Genomic DNA, 21,220 nt, shown 5'->3' on the forward strand with positions numbered 1-21,220 from the left:
TCATCTATTCAAACTTTTATTTTTTTAAATTTTTAAAAAATATTTTTTAAAGCCTACAGCACCTGGTATTCCTAGGTGGTCTCCCATCCAAGTACTAACCAGGCCTGACCATGCTTAGTTTCTAAATTTTTGTTTTTTAAATCTCACATTTGGAGAAAGCCAACCAGTAACAACACAAGACCAACAAAATTAGAGTCCAAACTAAGTCATGTAAAATGTTTGAACATTTTGCTTTGATTAGAACTATTTTTCTGTTCCATTATGAAGGTATGGGTAAAAGACCAAGCATGAATACTTTGATAGTTTTCCTCAAAAAATACCCACACGGCATTTTAGAAAAAGGTTTTAGGTAGAATATTTGAACTGCTCCCACCCCAACACACACAGTTGGCCAAAAAGTGTCTTTGTACCTAGCCCACTGCTGTTATCTAAAAGTCTACCATTAGATATCCAGATAGTCTACATTGTCAGAAGCTAACATCTAAGCATATCTAGAAGGGCAAAACATAAATCCTTATGTGCAATATAATTAAATCCTTTCAAGTAGGAGCTACTTGCCTATAGAATGACATGCAACTTTGCCAAGAAAGAAGCAGGGGGTAAGAGGTGGGGTTATAAGAGGAATGAGTCTGGGTAGCAGAAGAGCATTAAAAAAAAAAACCCAAGGCTTAGTTCAAATTTTTACCCATTAGAACCTGGCCCAAGGGATGGTCTAAAATGACATTTCCTAATTACCATACTATGTATGAAAGCAATGTTTAATCTAAATTCTTTTGCACTTACTGGTGGTCCAGAAGGAAATGGAGGCAGCCAGCACGACAGGAAGTGTGGTGGTGGTGGTGGTGGTGGTGGGCCACTGAATTTTAGACCTGGCTGTAAAAAGTATTTCAAAGGAAGATTAATTTACCCATTTTAATATAAAAGGATGAAAAAAGATTAAATGCCAAAAGAATTAAAATAACTGCCCAGAATATCTATATTAATATATTAGAAAGATTAAATAGAGTTGCATGTACCAAATGCTGAGGTCAAATAGACTAATAAATCTTGATTTTTCTCATTTCCTTTCTATGAACATTCAAGAAGTAAAACAAAAGATTTTTAATTACCTAATAAACCAAGAGAGTGTACTTAGCAATATACTTCAATCATTAACTACGTTGTATAACTTTTATTTTTCAATTAGAGTTGACACTCAATACTATTTTATATTAGTTTCAAGTGTACAGCACAGTGGTTAGACATTTCTATAATATACAAAGCATCCCCCCAGATCAGTCTAGTACCCACCTGACACTATACATAGTTATTACAACATTTTATTGTCTATATTTCCTACGCTGTACATCCCTGTACTCTTGCCTGTGACTATTTTATACCTACCAATTTGTACTTTTTACTTCCTTCACAATTTTCACCCAGCCACCCAACCCCTCAATTTTTTGAGGAACCTCCAAACTGTTTTCCACAGGGGCTGTACCAATTTGCAATCCCACCACCAGTGGACAAGGTACCATTTTCTACATCCTCAGCAACACTTATTTTTTGATTTACTGATGATGTAAGGTGATATCTCATTATAGTTTTAATTTGCATTTCTCTGATAATTAGTGATGTTGCGCATCTTTTTGTATAATATTTTTACGGACAGCCTTTTGTTAGTTACATAGGCTAACTTAGAGTGTGTATTGTAAAAATTAGTAAACCTCTCACTCAAGAAAAATCAGCCCCCTGAGATCAACAAAACATGGTATCTCTCTATATATATCTACATATCTATCTATATATGTATAAATTAAGAGATTTGATCATTCTATAAACTGTAATATAATGTAAACCTCAAGAATGATCTCACAGATAACAAATTTTAATGTCATGCTTGATTTTTTTGAGTTTTAAAATTATTATTGACTGAATACCATAACCTCCAGTAAAGATACCATTACTTTATATAAAACAACTAGACAGGGATATATTTACTTGGGTTCCATGATAAAATCTAAAATATAAATCTTTTTAAACTTGATTTATTACTTATAACCAAAAGAATCATAAGTGAAAATAATATTTGCATTTTATTCTAAAACAATCTGGGAGCTCCTTAGGATTTTATCTGTATTAGATGTATTAAATGTAAAAACTATATTCTCTTCCAATTTTTATATCTTATACAAGTGACTTGGGGAACTATAGTACAACAGTCAGTTAATAAAATATACTAACTTAAGTTCACTACATTAGTTTAATACTCCCTAAAAGTAGTTGGAAAAGCCTTTCATTATATACTATTCTGCATTACTATCTTATTTCCTTTTCAAAGAATTCTCAATTATGTATTTACAAAATTTACAGAAAGCTACAAAAGTTTCATGGAAAAGCTACAATTCTCTTAATGGAGGGGTTGAATTTTCCAATATTAACTACACCCTGGTAAACTTTTTCTGTGCAGAAGTTACCTTTCCTGGTCCCAGTCCTGATCCTGGCATAGGGGGAGGTGGAGGGAGAAAAGAGTTCCATGGAGCCGCTTTTGACTTGATGTTATTCGGTTTATTTCCAGGAGACCTAGAGGAGGTCTCACTTTCATCTGTTGAAATTTGACTTTCATTTTCATTCTTTAAAAAGAAAAAAATACATGCATTTTTGTTATATGGGTATCATTAAGAAAAATGTAATCCCTTAGTGGATCAAACTGACAGCTAGTTATACTGTTTCTCATTTAGTCTCTCAAGAATTCTATATTTTTGGTATCCTTACCTCTTGAGCATTCTGTTCTGTATCATTAGCTACTTCAGATGCTGGGGAAAGTAGATCAGATAGATTTTGCTCCTCTCTATTTCCATATCCAGTGTAAACTACAACACAAGTTTCTCTCTTAAAATCAACTGAAGCAATGGTAGCTGGGTAAACACAGCCGTCTTCTGACCAAATGGCAGAACATTTGTCACCAACTTTCCACTATAAAAAAACAAAACGAAAGACACACACACACCTATAAAGAGGGTAAACTATAATCTTGTTTAGGTGGGGTGGGGTAGGGTGGGAGTGGAAAGGATAGTCTCCAGTTAACTGATATAGAAAGCATAATAAAACAGTGGAAAAGACTTGCAGCCAAAAATACATAAATTTGAATTCCAACATAAATATAATTCTGTTATTTATATAATTGTGTATATAACTTCTGCCATTTTTATAATTGTGGACAAGTTTCTTAATCTCTTTATTTCTATTAAGTGGACATAATATGTAACATAATCTACCTCACTGATGTGTCATGAGGAATAGAAAAAAGGGAATGCGTGTAAGTGTCCAGCATCCTGGCTTGGCACATAGCAAATGCTTAACAAATATTAGCTCTCTTCTCCACTGGAAATGATGAAACTAAAGAGACTAATGAGACGCCAAAATACTTAGATTCTAAGTCTGTTTTAAATAGCAGAAATGACTCTGCCTAGAATTTTTGGTTTCTGGGTATTAATGGTTTCAGGGCTTTTGGAGGACAAAAAGAATACCCATCTATCAGTTTAAGAATAAAACACTGCCAATTCAGTTTAAGGCCTTCAGGTACTCGTCCCAAATAAAACTGCCTTCTTCCCCCTCCCTCCCACATAAGGTAAACACTGTCCTGAATTTGGTATTTATCATTCCTACCCAATCCTTTATACTTTTATTTACATGCATGTTCCTAAACAATAGGAAGTTTAATAGTTGTTTTAGAAATTTTATTATTACATGTCAATGGAAAACACTACTAATCATTTAAGTTAAAGATATTTTACACTATTTAATAAAAACAGTATGAAGAAATTCTTTAAAGTTAAATCTGTGTTTTAAAATAACCTGTTTCAAGGAAGTTGTGGTATTCCTTTTTTGGCTTTTATTCTTCTTAGCAGGTTTTCTTTTAGGTGTGCCTTTTGGTTTATCTGAAGCTTCAGAAATGTCACCATTCTTCAGAGCATGCTGTGGAAATATAAATAGAAATATACATGTTATAGAATGATAAAGAAAATGTCACAATATAACTCACTCATTATAAACTGGTCTCTAGGTCCCTCCAACTCCAATAGCCTCTTTTCACCATCCCACATGCTACAGAAACTGCCCCCAAAGGCATCATATAACTGATTATCAGTTCTAAACACCCCTTTAATCGAGCTTCCTCACTCTCAACCTTCCTGTAACATTAGACTCTGTTGATCATTTCTTCTTGATACTCATGATGTTTTGGATGACGATGTAGGGCCCCAATACTTTTATTACTTCTCTGATCATGTCTTAAACTTGGGCATTCCCAATAAAATTTGGCCATCCTTCTTTACCTGATTATAATGATCTATTCCTATTACTTCAATTATAATCTCTATACAAACAGACTTCCAAAGCTATTATCCAGCTCTGACTTTTCTCCTTAGTTCAACATTTCCAATTACCAATTTCATATCTTCATGTTTACCTCAAACTCAATAAAACTAAAAGTAAACTAATTTTTCCTCAAATCAGTTCTTTTCCTCTATTTGGACTACTTCCCCCTATGATATCAGCAACCCCATCCCACATTGAGCCCCACTTTAATCTGCATTTTATAGAACTCTCTTGGTAACCCTAAATTACTGTACTTCTAGTCTACTAAATGTAGCTTCAAAGATGGTATACACGTTTGATCTTTTTATCTCAAGCTACAGGAATGGCTATGGGAAGGATGTGGACTCTATGTTTGGTGTCCTGTATGAGTGTATGCTCTCTGTCTGGACTACTGAAAGTTTACACGTGGTGCTCAATAAGACTAAATACCTCTGACAGTAGGTAAAGTGATAATGTTGGACAACTGTATAAATGTCTTATTTGGGCCTCAAAAACAGAATACACCCCCTAAAAGAACTGTATCTTCCTACCAATAGGAACACTTGACTTGACACCCAACTTACTGGCTTTGGGGAAGATCAAGCACTTAAAACAGTGCCTAGAATGTTGTAAACACTCTTTAAGTATTAATTACTGCACTACTGCTATTTATTATCATTTCAATAAAGGCTGGTTAAATGTTTGAAAATTATAATTCAGACTTGTCCACTTATCTGAATTAGAGGACTTCCAGAGTTCGAAGCAATGTAAACATACTAAAAGCAACAAATGTTTAAAACTCAAATTGCCTCTGTCAAAGGGATGACATACAGACAGGCTACCTACCAACTTCTAAAGGAAGATATCTAATTTAACTAACCCATATTATCTTTTAATCTTCAAAATTAGAACCGAATCATATGGATACTTTACTGTATAAATGTTATCAATTTTTCTCCCAAGTGAATAACATGAGGAAATAAGGAAAAGAATTAAGTATTTCATACCTTAAATGAAGCCACGGCTTTATCGTAAGCTTTTATCAATGCTGTGTCATCCCAAATGTCGGAATCATCACTCTGGGAGAGGTAAAAAATAAAAATAATATAAACTTGGATAGGTTTCATCAAAAAAAGTACACTAGTACCAAGAGCCATCTTAATCCAAACATAAAATTCAACTAAAAGTGGGTATTTAAAAATCTTAAATATAAACACAAGAAACATACTTGGCTTAGATATTACATGACATTACTCCTAGATTAGTTATATGTAAATGTTCTAAGAGGCATGCCATGAAGTGAATGCTCCTCAATTTTATTCCTATCCACCAACCATAGTGGATCAGTTCAAGAGTAACTCACATTTCAATCTTTTCTAAAAGCAGATAAAAGGTTTAGTTTGGCAAACCAAGGATAAGATAAAGGGTTTAGTTTTAGTGGGAAAACATCTGATATTAATCTGGAAAAGACCTAAAAATCATTCCTATTTTTGAATTAAATTTAATGGATGCTTAGTAGAGTTTAAATTTAATTCAATTAAAAACATTTTTGAGCACCCACTAAATATTCATCACTGAGAGGCATGAAATCATGCCACCTGCTCACAAGAGACAGTTTAATCAGGGAGTTAAGACATATTGTCAGACAAAACAAAAAAAGAATAGAAAACAAGTATGATCAAATATTAAAATGTAAAGTACAAATATTTTAATTAAACAGAAATAGATTTTCTCCAGTTCAAGATGATGACATAGAAGATCCTGAACTCAACCACTCCCACCAACATACCAAATTTATAGCTATGCAGAGTACAATTTTCTCTGAAAAAAGCCTAAAGAATAGCTGAGTGACTTCCTACATATGGGACAAGCAAGGAAAAAAAACCAACACTGAAGCAGTAGGAGGCTGAAACACAATCTCACCGTAAATCCCAACCCTGGTGCAGCAATCCACATTCAGGAGGGAACTCAAAGCCTGAAGCTTCTCTCTGAAGAGCAAAGGATTTGAACCCATATTGTGCACTCTAATTTTTCAAGCTTTTTCTGAGAGATGAGCCCCCAAAATATCTAGCTTTGAAAACCAAGGGGGGCTTAGGTCCATGAGATCCACAAGGAATGGCAAACTAGGTACAGGTTCTTAAAGGACTGGAGTGCCTGGGCTCACCTGCCCCAGGACCAGTGCAGAAGATGCCAATTAAGAAACACCCACACTTCATGTACTCAAGGCATTGGCCTAAGGGTCAGGCATCTAATTTAATACACATCTAGAGGTCTGCTAGAATAATCTCCAGGGACTGAGGCTGGCAGGTGCTGTCTTTTTGCTCTCTGCCTTGCTCCAGCTGGTGGGCTCCATTTTTGAGTTCTCCCTCTGCCAGGCTCGATATCATTGGAGCTCTTACACATGTCTAGCACTCCAGTTTTTACCTCTAGTTTCCCAGTTTTTGCACTGCTGCCCAGGGAATGCTCCTTGCCTACCTGTGTCTGCTGGCTGGGGGACTTGCATTTGTAGGTCCCAACAGGCTGTATCAATTGGACAGACAGCTCTTGGTAGGCTAGCATCTCAAGGGCACTGCACAACAGTGGACTGAAACACATTCCCAGCCTTTCTGTGGAAAAGACCTACTTGCTTGTCCAGGAAGTTTTGCCTAAGGGGCAGGCTTCTGGTTTGGCACATATCTAGTAACCTATGGAGATGCTCCCAGGAAGCGGAAGCCGGTGGACATAATCTTTGTCCTTTCTCTCTGCCTTGCTCCAATTCACTGTTATCTTCTAGAAAGGAGCTTATACACTCATCTGGTACCCTGATTACTGCAACTTGAGCCCAGAGAACACTTTAAGATGCTTGGTTTTGATGGCCAGTGGGGACTTTCACTTGCTTCCCAGTGGCCAATATATATTTGCATACTTTAAGAGCTGCTGCTTGAGGGTCTGGCTTCCAATCAGCCTTAATTGAGATTCTTCCCCTTGAGACACTAAGTCTTTGACCATACTTAAAGGTTTGAGAGACAACCAAAAGCTGAGGCAAGGTTAAAAGATAAGGTTCATCTAAATGAGGCCACACCTTGATTTCAGGGAGAGGTGGCTGTTTAATGCACAGAAACCAACACAGAGTCAAGCAAAATGAAGAAATAGAGAAATAAGTTCCAAACAAACAAAAAAAACAAGATAAAAACCTCAGGAAAAAGTCCTTAATGATAATGAAAATAAATGATGTATCCAACAAAGAGCTCAAAATAATAAAGATGCTCACCAAACTCAGAAAAATGGATGCACACTGTGAGAACTGCAATAGATAGAAAATATAAGAAAGTAGCAAACAAATCATAGAGCTGAAGAATACAACAACTTCACTGAAAAATATAATAGAGGGGTTCGACAATAGCCTGAATGAAGCAGAAGGATCAGTGAACTAAAACAAAGGGCAGTGGAACATACTCCATCAAAGCAGCAAAAAGAAAAAATGAAAAAAAAACTGAAGGCAGCTTAAGGACTTATGAGAGAACATCAAGAAGGCAAAAACATTTGTATTATAGGGATCTCAAGAGGAGAAGAAAGAGAGAAAAGAGAGGAAACCTTATTTGAAGAAAAAATGGTTGAAAACTTCTCTAACAGACATCTAGATCCAGGAAGAAGGAAACAGACATCTAGATCCAGAAGTCTAGAAAGTTCCAAAACAGATGAACCCAAAGAGACCCAAAACACACCATATTTAAAGTGTCAGAAGTTCAAGACAAGCAGAGAATTTTAAAAGCAAGAAAAGAAAAACAACTTGTTACATATAAAGAAACCCCCATAAGACTAAGATTTTTCAGCAGAAACTTTGCAGGCCAGAAGGAATGTCACGATATACTTAAAAGTGCTGAAAGAAAATACCACCAATCATGAGTACTCTTATCCACCAAAGTTACCATTCAGAATTAAAGGAAAGATAAAGAGTTTTATAGACAAGCAAAAGCTAAAGGAGTTCATAATCACTAAACCAGCCTTACAAGAAATGTTAAAGGGATTTCTTTAAGCTAAAAGGAAGAAGAGTGAAATTTAGGAACAAAAAAACATATGAAAGTATAAATCTGAAGGTATTTACATACTAAAGGTGGAGGATTAATCATTTATAAAACTACTATGAAGGTTAAAAGATAAAACAAAAACTATAACTACATTAGTTAAGGAACATACAAGATAAAAAATGTAAAATGAGACATCAAAAACAAAATGTGGGGCAGGAGTAAAAATGTAGAGCTTTAGAATGCATGCAAATCAAAGAAATCAACTTAAAATTGACAGTTATAAGTTATTATAAGACTCATGGTAACCAAAAAGTAAAAACCTATCATAAATACACAGAAGATAAAGAGAAAGAAACCTAAATATACCAATAAAGAAAATCATTAAACCACAAAGGAAGAGAGCAAGAAAAGGTACAGAGAAATTACAAAAAAAAGTCCAAAAACAATTAACAAAATGGCAATGTCTATACCTATCAATAATTACTTTAAATGTAAAAAGACTAAATTCTCCAGTAGAAAGACCCAGAGAGGTTAAACAGGTAAAAAAAGAAAAAAAGCCGAGGCCCATCTATCTATATGCTGCCTACAAGATAACCACTTCAGATGTAAGAACACACACAGACTGAAAGTAAAGGAATGGAAAAAGATATTCCATGCAACCAGAAATCAAAAGAAAGTGGTGGTACCTGTACTTATTTCATTCAAAATAGACTTTAAAACAAAGACTGTAATAAGAGACAAGGACATGACAAATGATAAAGGGGTCAATCCAACAGGAGGATATTTGTAAATATTTATGCACCCAAGAGTACCTAAATATATAAGGCAAATATTGACAGCTATCAAGGGAGATATAAACAAAAATACAATAATAGGGAACTTTAATACTCCAATTTCATCAATGGACCATCCAGACAGAAAATCAATATGGAAACGTCGACCTTAAACAACTCATTATACCAGATGGATGCAACATATACACAAAACATGTCATCCAAATGCAACAGAATACACGTTTTTCCCAAGTGCACATAGAACATTCTCCAGGATATAACATATGTTAGAGCACAAAACAAGTTTTAATGAATTTAAGATTAAAATTATATAAAGCATTTTTTGGCCACATAGTATGAAAATAGAAATTACAAGAAGAAAATTTTTAAATTCATAAATATGTGGAGATTAAGAAGCATGTATTGAACAACCAATGGGTCAAAGAAGAAATCAAAAGAGAAATAAAAAAATACCTTGAGACAAATGAAAATGGAAATACAATATACCAAAACTTATGGAACACAGCAAAAGCAGTTCTAAGCAAGAAGTTCATAATGAAAATGCCTATATCAAGAAACAAAACCTCAAACCACCTAAATTTACACCTCAAGGACACAGAAAAAGAAAAAATGAAAACCAAATTTAGAAGGAAGGAAATAAAGATCTGAATGGAAATAAAATAGAAACTAAAAAGACAAAAGAGCAATAAACCTAAGAACTGATGCTTTGAGAAGATAAAGAAAACTGACAAATGTTTAAATGGACTCACAAAGAAAAAAAAATGACTCAAATAAATATAATCATAAATGAAAGCAAAGACATTACAACTGATAACACAGAAATACAAAGGCTCATAAGAGACTACAAATTTGACAACCTAGAAGAAATGGGTAAATTCCTAGGAACATACTCCTACCAAGAATGAATTGTGTAAGTATTGTGTAATTGTGTAACTGTGTGGTGACGGATGTTAACTAGACATACTGAGATAATTTTGCAATGTGTACAAATATCATTATGTTCACACCTCAAATTAAAGTTCTATGTCAATTACATTTCAATTTTTAAAAAAAGGAGAAAGCAAGGAAATGAATACATGCTGGATGACATGGAGGAAACAGGCCTAGGAAATAAAAACTAAAAGGATCTGGATATGTAGAGAAGAAATAAAAACCATTCCAAGGAAGACCATGAGCCAAAATAAGCATAGAAGCATAAATAAACACACAGCCTGTATGTTTCCACTTGTAAAAGGTATTTAAAGTAGTCAAATTCACAAACAGAAAGTGAAATAGTGGTTGTCAAGGGTTGAGGGGAGGGGCAAATGAGAAGTTGTTTAAAGGGCAGAGTTTCAGTTTTGCAAGATGAAAAAGCTCTGGAAATCTACTGAATAACAATGTAAATATACTTAACACTACTGAATTGTACACTTAACAATGGTTAAGATAAACTTTATGTTCTGTGTGTTTTTTACACCACAATTAAAAATAAAAATACAACAACGTATTTGAAGGTTCAATAAGGCAACAAATCCAACTAGAATCAGGTTCATGCTATAGAGTAGCTGGAGACAAGTTTGGATACATAATGTTGGTGATAAGAAGACATATTACAAGACACTTTCAATTAGTCTTGGATTTGATACAGTAACAGTCAATCAATGAGTTCCAAGGAATTTCGCTATAAAATTCATTTAGTTGTAAAACTAATTTTGGTCATTTCATGTTAATCTCCATTATACACAGAGAAATAGGTTCCAATGTGAAACTCATTACATGATAAAAAGTACTTAAAATCATTAAGTAATTTTGCAGATAAGGAAAGTAATCACAAATAAGTAATTGATTTGTTCAACATTACACTGCCATTTGGAAGGGTAGATGTTCCTTATAGATTTGGTAAAGGGCAAGAAAGGAAACAGTAGAAATTAAGGGTCCTGAAGAAATGTCAAAAATCACAAAATTAGAAGACACATCAATTCTCCTGCAACTGCAAAAGGTACTACTGATAAAAGAAGTGCACTTTACAGTATCAACAGAAGATGGCAATCTTAAAAGATATGTAGCAACCCAAACTGCGCACTTCTTAACTGTTATTATCAGACCAGGAAAACAAGACATTTCAAAATGAACAGAAAACAAAGACATCTATACAAAGCTATTACAAGAAAAAACACCTTCTCAAATAATCACAAAGAGAAGAAAACACTACACCCAACTGAAATTAAATATTCTTGAACTAGCATCCACAATATGGAAAAAAAACCACAAAAATGTTTTAAAATCAGGTGAAAAAATAGGGTGAAATGGGAAAATCTGAATCAGGAGTTAAACAAAATCAAGAAAGAAATGGAAGGAAATGTAATTTTGACTACAAGGTAGGATATATTTGACTGAAAATCTAAAGAGTACCAAGGAAAAGACATGGGGGGAAAAAAAGGAATAAAAATAAGTGAAGTGGTAAATATAGATGATTAGCAAAAAGTATCTAACATATGTATAAATGGGGTCCGTGAAGAATAAAAACTTAAAAAACAAAAATCTCTCTCTAAAAAAAAAAAATTCCTCAGAGCATCTAAGCAAAAATACCAAGTCATTTACAAAATAAAAAAATATAGTTAGTATTAGACTTTTTCATAGAAATTTATGGCAAAAAGTATGAGCCAAGGATTGTGTGTGTGATTGTGTGTGTGTGTGTGTGTGTGTGTGTGTGTGTCTCCTACCCTGTAGTCAAAATTACTTTTTCTTCCATTTCTTTCTTGATTTTGTTTAACTCTTGATTCAGATTTTCCCATTTTGCCCCATTTTTTCATCTGATTTTAAAACATTTTTGCTTCAAGGTGGTTCTTTCCATTTTGCGGATGTAGTTTAAGAATATATATATATATACACCCTAGCTGTCTTCAGCAGCAAGACTAAGTTTAAAATGTGGAAGAATACTGTACTCACTTGCCTTTCCAGAGAACTCTACTGAAGAAGTTTCACCCAAGCAAGATACGACCAGAGAAAACTTGGTTAGAAAAAAGCAAAATTGTTAGCATCAAATATATTTAAGTGCAGATCTAAGAGAAAAGTATATTAAATTGACAAGCTGGTTTTAAAACTCATATGGAAATAAAATGAACTTAAAATAGCCAAAATAATTTTGAAAAAGCAAAGTGAAGCTGGAGGACTTGAGGTGTACTCTAAACCTACAGTAATCAAGAAAGTGTGGTATTAGCATCAAGGTAGACAAACAGACTAATGCAATGACATTAAGAGTCAGAAATAGTCCCATACATATGATTGATTTGAAACAAAGGTACAAATGCAGTTTAGAAGAGAAAACATAGGTTTAACAAATGGTGCTAGTTAATTGGAAATTCTTACGCAAAAGAACAAATTTTGATCCATATACAAAAATTAACATATATAAAAATTAACTCATAACGTACCATGGACCTAAATGTAAAACCTCAAACTACAAAATCTAAAAGAAAATCTTTGCAACCTTAGATTGTCTGCAACAAAAGAATAAACCACCAAAGCAAAAACTGAATAATTAGATTTCAGCAAAAGAATTTCTGTTCTAAAAAGACACTGCCAATTATTCGCAGTGGCCAAGACAAGGAAGCAATCGAAGTGTCCTATGATAGATTGGATAAAGAAGCTGTGGTACATATATACAATGGAATATTACTCAGCCATAAGAAGAGATGAAATATTGCCATTTGCAACAACATGGATGGACCTCGAAATAATCATACCAAGCCAGACAGAAAAAGTTGAAAATCACATGATATCACTTATATGTGGGATATAAACCTAAAAGCAAAAAAATGAACAGGACAAACAGAGACTCATGGACAATGGACTAGTTGTTACCAGCGGGAAGGAGGAGAGGCGGGAGGTAGACAGGGAAAAAAAATTGAAATAATTTCTTCAATTAAAAAAATAATTTTAAAAAAAGACACTGTTAAGAGACTGAAAAACCAAGCCAAACTGGGAGAAAATATTTGCAAATTACTTGATAAAAGGTTTTGTATCTAGCGTGTATGAAAAACTCTCAAATCTCAATAAAAAGAAAACAAACCAAGTTAAAAATGGGCAAGATTTGAAGACACTTTGCCAAATAAACACATAAAATGAGCAACATCATTAGTCACCAGGGAAATGTTAAGTAAAACAAGATGCCACTACACATCTAATAGAATGTCTAAATTTAACACAAGACTGACAATAAGTGTTAGCAAATGGAACTTTCATACATTGCTAATCGAAATGTAAAATGGTACCACCACTTTGAGTTTAGCAGCTTCTTAAAGAGTTAAAATACATGACCTAGATATTCACTAAAGAGAAATGAAAGCATATGTCATACAAAGTCTTCTACACTAATACTCATGGCAGCTCTATTTGTAACAGCCCCAAACTGGAATCAAACTAAATGTTCATGAACAAGTGAATGGATAAGCATATTTAGTATATTCATGCAATGGAATACTACAGCAATAACAAGGATTGAACAAATGATATACACAACAAAATGGAAGAAACTCAAAATAACTATGTTGAGCAGGAGAAGCCAGACAAAAAGGATTCCAAATTTATAAAATTCTAGAAAATGCAGACTAACCTATGGTGACAGGAAGTGAATCAGCAGTTGTGTAGGGACAGATGAGGAGAGATGAGAGGGAAGGATTACAAGGAGTATAATGAAATCTAAACCAGCCCATACACTGAGACCACATGAAGCCCTGAGACGATATGAAGAAACGACCTGTCGATCCATAGATGCTCAGTCCTCAGCTACTGTGTGGACGCAACCACATGAAAAGATCTGAAGAACTAACAGCAAGGCTTCACAAATTCCTAACGGACAGAAACTATGAGAAATAATAATTATTGTTTTAAGCTACTAAGTTTTGAGTGATTTGTTACACAGCAACCAAAACAGACCATCAGGACTGCCTTATGTTTCTCAGTCACCACCAGAAACAGCCCAGGTTTCTCAAGTTATATATAACCAGAAACAGCCCAGGTTTCTCGTTATTCTTCATGTTCTGCCATTTTCTACCACTTCTCAGCTACTGACACTTCCACTGTGCTCTCCTGAGTAATCGGCAACCCCACCCCCACCCCATGTCTTTAACCTCTTCTTTGAATACTCCCTTCATCTTCTTGCTCTAAAATCTGGCTTTCTTTGAGGATGCCGTTTTCCATGCAGCTATCTCAAATAAATGTTTTTCTCCTTCATGTCCTTCAAATCTCTGTACCAAAGGTGAGGAAGAAACCTTTCTTGCTCCTGACTTTCACATTATTCTCCTTCTTTCCTCCCTAAAAACTCCCAGTTTTGAAAATCCTGTTACCAGACTCCAGTCTACTATCCCTCTCCTTATTGCAATCATCTACAGTCATCTGGGCACACTTCCTCATTCTCTAAGATTTATATCTCAGTACTCTCTCTGACACTACTGTCATAATTCTTGGTTATTTAAAAACCCTTGTAGATGATCCTACCAATAGCCTATTCTTGCAGGTCTTTAAATTTTTTTCTATCAACGATATTGTATACCACCCAATCTCAACTACTCAATTCTATGGACTTTATTATAACCAGTAACTACAACCTCTCCAAAAATTCAGCTTCAAGAATCCTACTCTCCAACCACCACCTTCTAGGCTCTGCAACTTATTCCTTCTGGTAGCTCAATAATGATAATCACTTTACTTCACTGGAAATAGCAAAACATTGATCCTCTCGCTTTTTAAATTGTCCCTCACTGTTCTAGCATCCTCACCTCCTTTCTTAGCCAGCTTAAATCCCATGGACAATCGTGAAGATTAATTGACTTGTACCTCTCCCTCTTCTTCATATTCACTTGGTAAAACTACAAGCATAACTGAGATATTGCCAGTTTAGTTCCAGACCACGTATTAAAGTCAGCATCACAACAAAGATAGTTGTAATCTTTTTGCTGGTGGAGGGTCTTGAAGTTTGTAAAAAAAAAAAAAAAAAAAAAAAATGCAACACCTGTGGAGCACAATAAACATGAAGCGCAATAAAATGAAGTATGCCTATACAACCCTATTAATTTCAACTATTGGTTTACTCTGTGCCTGGCCTCACACACCTGAATTGAATTTAGCTGGCGAAAAACATGATCGTGCTGTTCAGCCTCCTTTAATTTCATGATTACAAATCTCAAGTAGGCCTTTAATGTTGCCTAGCAATGTTTCCACTATATTTCCCTAGTCCAACACTCAATCCACTGTCCTAGAGACCTACTTCCTACCTTGTCTCTGCTCAAACCTCCAACACCTGTCCATCCTCACTCCTAGCTGATGACCTTATTTCTTTTACTGAGAAAACAGAAACAATCAAAAGAGCACTTTCACAATCTCCCTCCACCATATCTGCCCATTCACACAGATTTGCACCCATATAACTGCCGCCACATTAACTGTCAATGTACCTAACAAAGGCCAAATCCATTTCCTCTTATCTACTCCAGAACACTGCTTCAGCAATTCTCTCCTGCATCAATTTTTCCATCTTTACTGGACCTTTCCTATATGCCCACTAACATGCTGAACTGTTTCTTCCATCTTAAAAACAAACAAAACACGCAATTCGGAATCCTCTTTATCTCACTTCTCCATTACAATAAAACTCGAACTATTTGTTTACAAATGTTGCCTTGATTTTCTCCTCTCCAACTCTCACTCCAATCAGATTTCGCCACTATTTCGACCAAAAGCTGATCCTCTCTTTTATAAACCTGATCTACCTGAAGTTTTCCCCATCTCAGTACATTTGTAAAAGACAACTTCATCTTTTACAACTGTTCAGGATGGTCTTAAAGTTATCCTTGAATTTCCTCTCTCAAGCCTCCATTATCGGAATCATGTCCAACACCTGTTGCCTCTGACTTCAAAATATATCAAGAATCCGAGTACTTTGCTTTCCTTTGCTGACACCTGGATCTAAGTCTGGGTCGTTTCCGTAGACTCCTAATGTCCTTACTTCGCCCTGGCCTGCCCTCACCACCTCCGCGACGGAGCGTACAAACCAAAGTACGATCAAGTTGGTTAGGGCCTCGGCTCTAAGCTATCAGGGTACTCAAGCTGCGCGAGGAATTAGCTTGCGGCTGCAGCTCCCAAATGGGGAAAGATGTAGAAACATACGGACCACAGTCCAGCAGTGGCCAGGTCCCGCCCCGCAGCCGGGGAAGGACCATGGGCGATGGGAAGTGGGCGCTCGTCCAGAGGCAGAGCCAGCCGCGGCCTCACCTGGCCTGCGCCCCGCCGGAACAGCACCGAGTCCTCCTGCTCCGGGACACCGCCACCACCGCCTTCCACCCCCATCGCCATCGCGAGGCTACCGCGGGGTGCGCAGCATGGGCTGCGTGCCTCCGAAAATGACGACTTCCGCCGCCCGGGGCCTCTGGGCGCGGAAGAGTACGGTGGCCTGGAAAGCGAGCCCGCGGCGTGGAGGACTGCGCGCTCTTTACGTGTGGTCGCCTCCTGATTTCACTGATCGCTCTCGTTTTTCTTTTCTGTAGTCTCTCAATTTTTTGAGTTCACTTTTTCGTATATTCGTAGAGTGATTCTACCACAGTGTTTTCGTTTTTAATAATAAATTTATTTTAGAAAATAGTGTTCATTGCGGGCAATTTAGTGAATGTGGATAACGGAAAACAATGAAAATCAGTCCGGAGGTAACCAATAATAATATAGCTGTTCTAAAAGTGCACAAAAGTTTTGTTTTGTTTTGTTTTTTCGACAACAACTCTACGAATTAGGGGCTCTTATTTTAAAGATGAACAAACTGAGGCACAGTGTGTTTACACAGCTCCCTGGAATGCAGGCGGTAGAGTTCATGCTTTTAGACACTTCCCAACTTTGACTTTTAGGTTAATATCCGTTCTCCCAAATCTTTCTTAGTAAATTTTTTGACTTAAATGGGATCAAATGATATTCTTAGTTCTTACCATTTACTTTTCCAGTATTCTTTATTAGGAGTTTAGAATTGCTTAATGACTTCATGTACATATTACACCCTCACTGATAAACTAGACATCTGATTATGTAATTTAAAATTCTGGCAAAAGCAACATAAAATAAAAGGACAAACAATAGTTGGTAGCATGCGAGAAAATACTAATATTCCTAATATCTTTTAAAAAGCTTTGTCAAAAGTAAAAACAGCAAAACAGACAAAGGTAAAAAAGTTATTCATTGAGGAAAAAAACAGAAATGGCCAATAAATATGAAAATAAGCCAAACTCTGGAAGCTCTGTACTCAGTGTGCCTGGGTTCCTATCCTTAACCTGCCACTTACTAGCTGCTGACCTTGGGGGGAGATTCTTTAACCCAAATCTCAATTTATCTATAAAAATGGATATAACAGTAGTACCTACATGTGAAGACTAAATGAAATACAAAAGGCAGAAAACAAGGGGAGTTTACCAAAAAATTTACAAATGTCCAGTAAACATGAAAATATGCTCGACATCTAGTCACAGAATTGCAAATTAAAAACTAAGAACCAATTTTCACTTGGGTTGGCAAAATTATTAGAGATTAATAATATCTGATGTTATCAAGAGCATGAAAGTGCTACCCTCTTGTTGGAAAAATACAAACATGTTTAAAAATACAAACATGTATACCTTTACCCTAGGAATCCTATCTTTAAGAATCTATTCGTATAGAAATAAAAGCACCAGTACATAGGGTTAAGTATGGCAGCATATATTACAGAATTGTTTGTAGTGGCAAAAGCTTACAAACATCCTGATTGTCCATGAATAAGGAAGTGACTGGATAAATTACTGTACATCTATACTATGGTCAGCTCTATATGTACTGACTTGTGGGATGGCTATTAAATAAAAAGCATCAAGTTACAACTAAGATTTTCATTTTTCTTTAAAAAAACTTTATGTAGTGAGTTGAATGGTGGCCCCAAAATGATATGTACACCAGAAACTTGTGAATGTGAACTTATTTGGGAAAAGGTTTTTGCTGATGTAATTAAGAATCTTGAGATGAGATCATTGTGGATTAGAGTAGGCCCTAAATCCAAGACTAAATCCTCAGAAGAGACATGAAGACGACAGAAAAGAAGGCCATGTGAAGACAAAGGCAGAAATAGGATCTATGCTGCCACAGCTCAGGTAATGCCTGGAGCTACTAGGAGCTGGAAGAGCCAAGCAAGGATTATTCCCTTAGACTCTTCAGAAGGTGTACGGTCCTGTTGACACCCTGCTTTTAGATTTTTGGCCTCTAGAACTGTGAGAGAATACATTTCGGTTATTGTAAGCCACCAAGTTTGTGGTGATTTGTTATGACAGCCCTAGGAAACTTCCCATATCCCTTAGTTATATATATGTTTAAACATGTGTGCATGAGCACTGAGAGAAATGTACAACTATTTTATATTCCCTATGACCTGGAAATTCCAGTCTTAGGTATATACTCAGTAGGTGCTTATGACCACCAAAAGATGTATATATACACACACATATTAATATATATTATATATAACATGTAACATATCTATTACATTAGTAGTCATCCTGCCATATATATATGTATATATGTATAACGTACGGCAGAATGATTAATAATAGCCCCAAACTCAAAGTAATTCAAATGTCCATGAAAAGCAGAGTGGACGAACACATGATGGTATATTCGTTATGACAGATTGCTACACAGCAGTGAAAAAGAGGAAACTACTGCTACACATAAGACAGAGAATTCTCACAGATGTAATGTTGAGCAAATTAAGCCAGACTCACAAGGGTACATACTGCTTACTTAAAAGTGTAAAAACAGATAAAACTAACCCATGTTAATGATAGGTAGGTGGCATAATCTAAAAGTGGTCAAAAAGGAGGCTGCTAGGGTGCTGCAAATAGCTATGTATCTTGATCTGGATGGAGTATTTATATGTCAAAGTCAATCGAAATGTACATTTAAGCTGTGTGCTCTTTAGTATCATGTCACAGGGATACATGCTCAGGAGTGTAAATACTGGGACATACAGTAAAGATATATTTAATTTTCTAAGTAACTGATTTATTGCTAAATTTATTTTAGCCCTTTTGTTGCATTTTCCCAATTTTTCTATAATGAGCAGGCATTGCATTTTGGGGCTTTGAAAGCTCGTAGAGATATAAATGGTATAGAGATATAAATGGCTTCATTGTTGCTTCTCACACTGCAGACATTTACCTACCACCTTCAAGATTTGCATTGCCATGTATCTGTATTTTTTTAATTTTGTCTTAAACTTACAATAAGAGTATTAGACTCTTACTTCATTTTAGTCTGCCCAGCATCCATTCTCCCTTCCCTCTGGCAACAAAAACCCAGATTTGTTTGCCGGAGCACCTATTCCTCACTGGGTATAGTTTTGGTTATACTATTAACTTAGGTGAATTGCCCTCCTCTTGTCAAGAGGTAGGCACATAACCCAAACAAGTCCATTTGGAGGCACTCTAAGTGATATAAAGACTAAAAATGGTTGTCAGAATTTTAACATGATAGCAGCACTATGGAAAAAAGTGTCTTTAGTACCTGGAGCTGTTCCAGCTCTTGACCTTTCCAAAGCCTTCAGTCTTCAACTTTTCCTTGGACTCTGGAGTCTCTCATCCTTTTAAATAATGGTTGTTGTTATTAATAAATTGTTTGCAACCGAAAATTCTAGTGTATCATGAAACCAATTTTGATGTGGTTATATTTCCTCAAGCATACATCAATACATAACTCTAATTAAATGTCCATTCATAAGCTTCCTTAATAGTCATCCTGAGTGGTACAAGGCCAAATGAGACTTTGACCCCCACCCCCAAAAAAGTCCTTGATATGCAATATATATTTATACAATAAAGTATTCATTAGCGTTGTCTTGATTTCAGCAAGATTGGTAGGCAATTTCTTGTAAACTCACAAGTGTTGAGAAAGGCTCCACCAAACTATATATTCAAGGATATTCCTACACTGATATACCTGTAAGCAAAGTCACGTTCAACTGATAAAGTAATATGTGCCATGGAAAATATTTCTATAAAAGTTGTTATAAACAAATTTTAAAATCTCATTTTTCCTGGGCAAATGGTCCAACGGCAGACTACCTGTGAACTTTAAATGTGTATTAGCTAATTAGTGCTATGTAAAGGGTTTTGTTTTTAAAAAGTTTTAAGGAAAAGCCTGTAGTTTTAAATCTTTCCGGAGTTTATGGGGAAGTGCATTTGAGTCCTTAACTCGGTGACATTTTCATAACTTGGTCATTTGCAAAGACAACATATTCCAATACATGATTACTATATAGCACGTATTTTAGCAGATGAAGCTGTAGGAGGCAGCTTAATAAATGCTCTTATTCACTCTTGATATAATGGTTAACTATGAATGACAATTTCATAAAAATAATTCAACTTTTTAATTGAATTTTAATATTTATAGGTCTTCTATCACCAAAGACAATTAGAAATTTACCTAAAGAAGTTGACATGCTCTTTGCTTAGTTTGTGTCACTGCTAAAACCCTGACACAGATGGTAAAATGTACAAATCATAATCTGATAGTCAACTTTATATTAGAGTTTTCACTTTTGGGATACGTTTTTTTCTCACCAGCTCTATTGAGGTGTGAATGACAAATAAAAATTGAACATAGAATATATTTAAGGTGTAAATGTGATGATTTATATATGTATACATTGTGGGGCATATAAATGCTTTTTGAAGTTCAGTAGTTTTGAAATAGATTGTAGACTCAAAGCTAATGGCAGTATTACAACACTTAAACAGAAAAGCTTTTTACAAGGTAGAACTTGAAAATATACAAAAAAAAAAGTTTACCCACTTCTAGAAATGGGTAAACCTTTCCCATCCATAAAAACATGGGGAAAAAGGGAGCAAAACATAATTTTTAAAAGTTAGAAAAATGTCAGTAATCAATAATCCCTTTTAGTCCAGTTTCAAAAACAGGCTACTTTGATAAGTGGGTAACAATTTCTTACACTGCCACTAATAGTAAAGGCATTCGAAAGGAATCATGTTAACTGATGAAACTAACCTCAGTGTATCACCTTGGACAGTAGCAGCT

The 21,220-nt window shown here is 35.3% G+C and overlaps 1 protein-coding gene across 4 annotated transcripts in view; it reads right to left on the reverse strand.

The window, feature by feature from the left end:
* The window catches only part of LOC102883564 (survival motor neuron protein), a 29,220-nt gene extending 12,672 nt beyond the window's left edge, over nt 1–16,548 (reverse strand). For all 4 annotated transcript variants that reach the window (XM_006913120.3, XM_015590498.2, XM_015590497.2 and 1 more), the window contains exons 1-6: nt 16,391–16,548; nt 5,346–5,417; nt 3,838–3,957; nt 2,755–2,955; nt 2,457–2,612; nt 784–873 (exon numbers count right to left, since the gene is read on the reverse strand). In XM_006913120.3, coding sequence (XP_006913182.1) covers nt 784–873; nt 2,457–2,612; nt 2,755–2,955; nt 3,838–3,957; nt 5,346–5,417; nt 16,391–16,471 — 720 coding nt within the window. In that variant the 5' untranslated portion in view covers nt 16,472–16,548. The remainder of the gene's footprint in view (nt 1–783; nt 874–2,456; nt 2,613–2,754; nt 2,956–3,837; nt 3,958–5,345; nt 5,418–16,390) is intronic.
* Between the last annotated feature and the right edge of the window lie 4,672 nt (nt 16,549–21,220).

This window comes from Pteropus alecto, unplaced genomic scaffold (genome assembly GCF_000325575.1).
Source record: "Pteropus alecto unplaced genomic scaffold, ASM32557v1 scaffold20, whole genome shotgun sequence".
Lineage (NCBI taxonomy): Eukaryota > Metazoa > Chordata > Mammalia > Chiroptera > Pteropodidae > Pteropus > Pteropus alecto.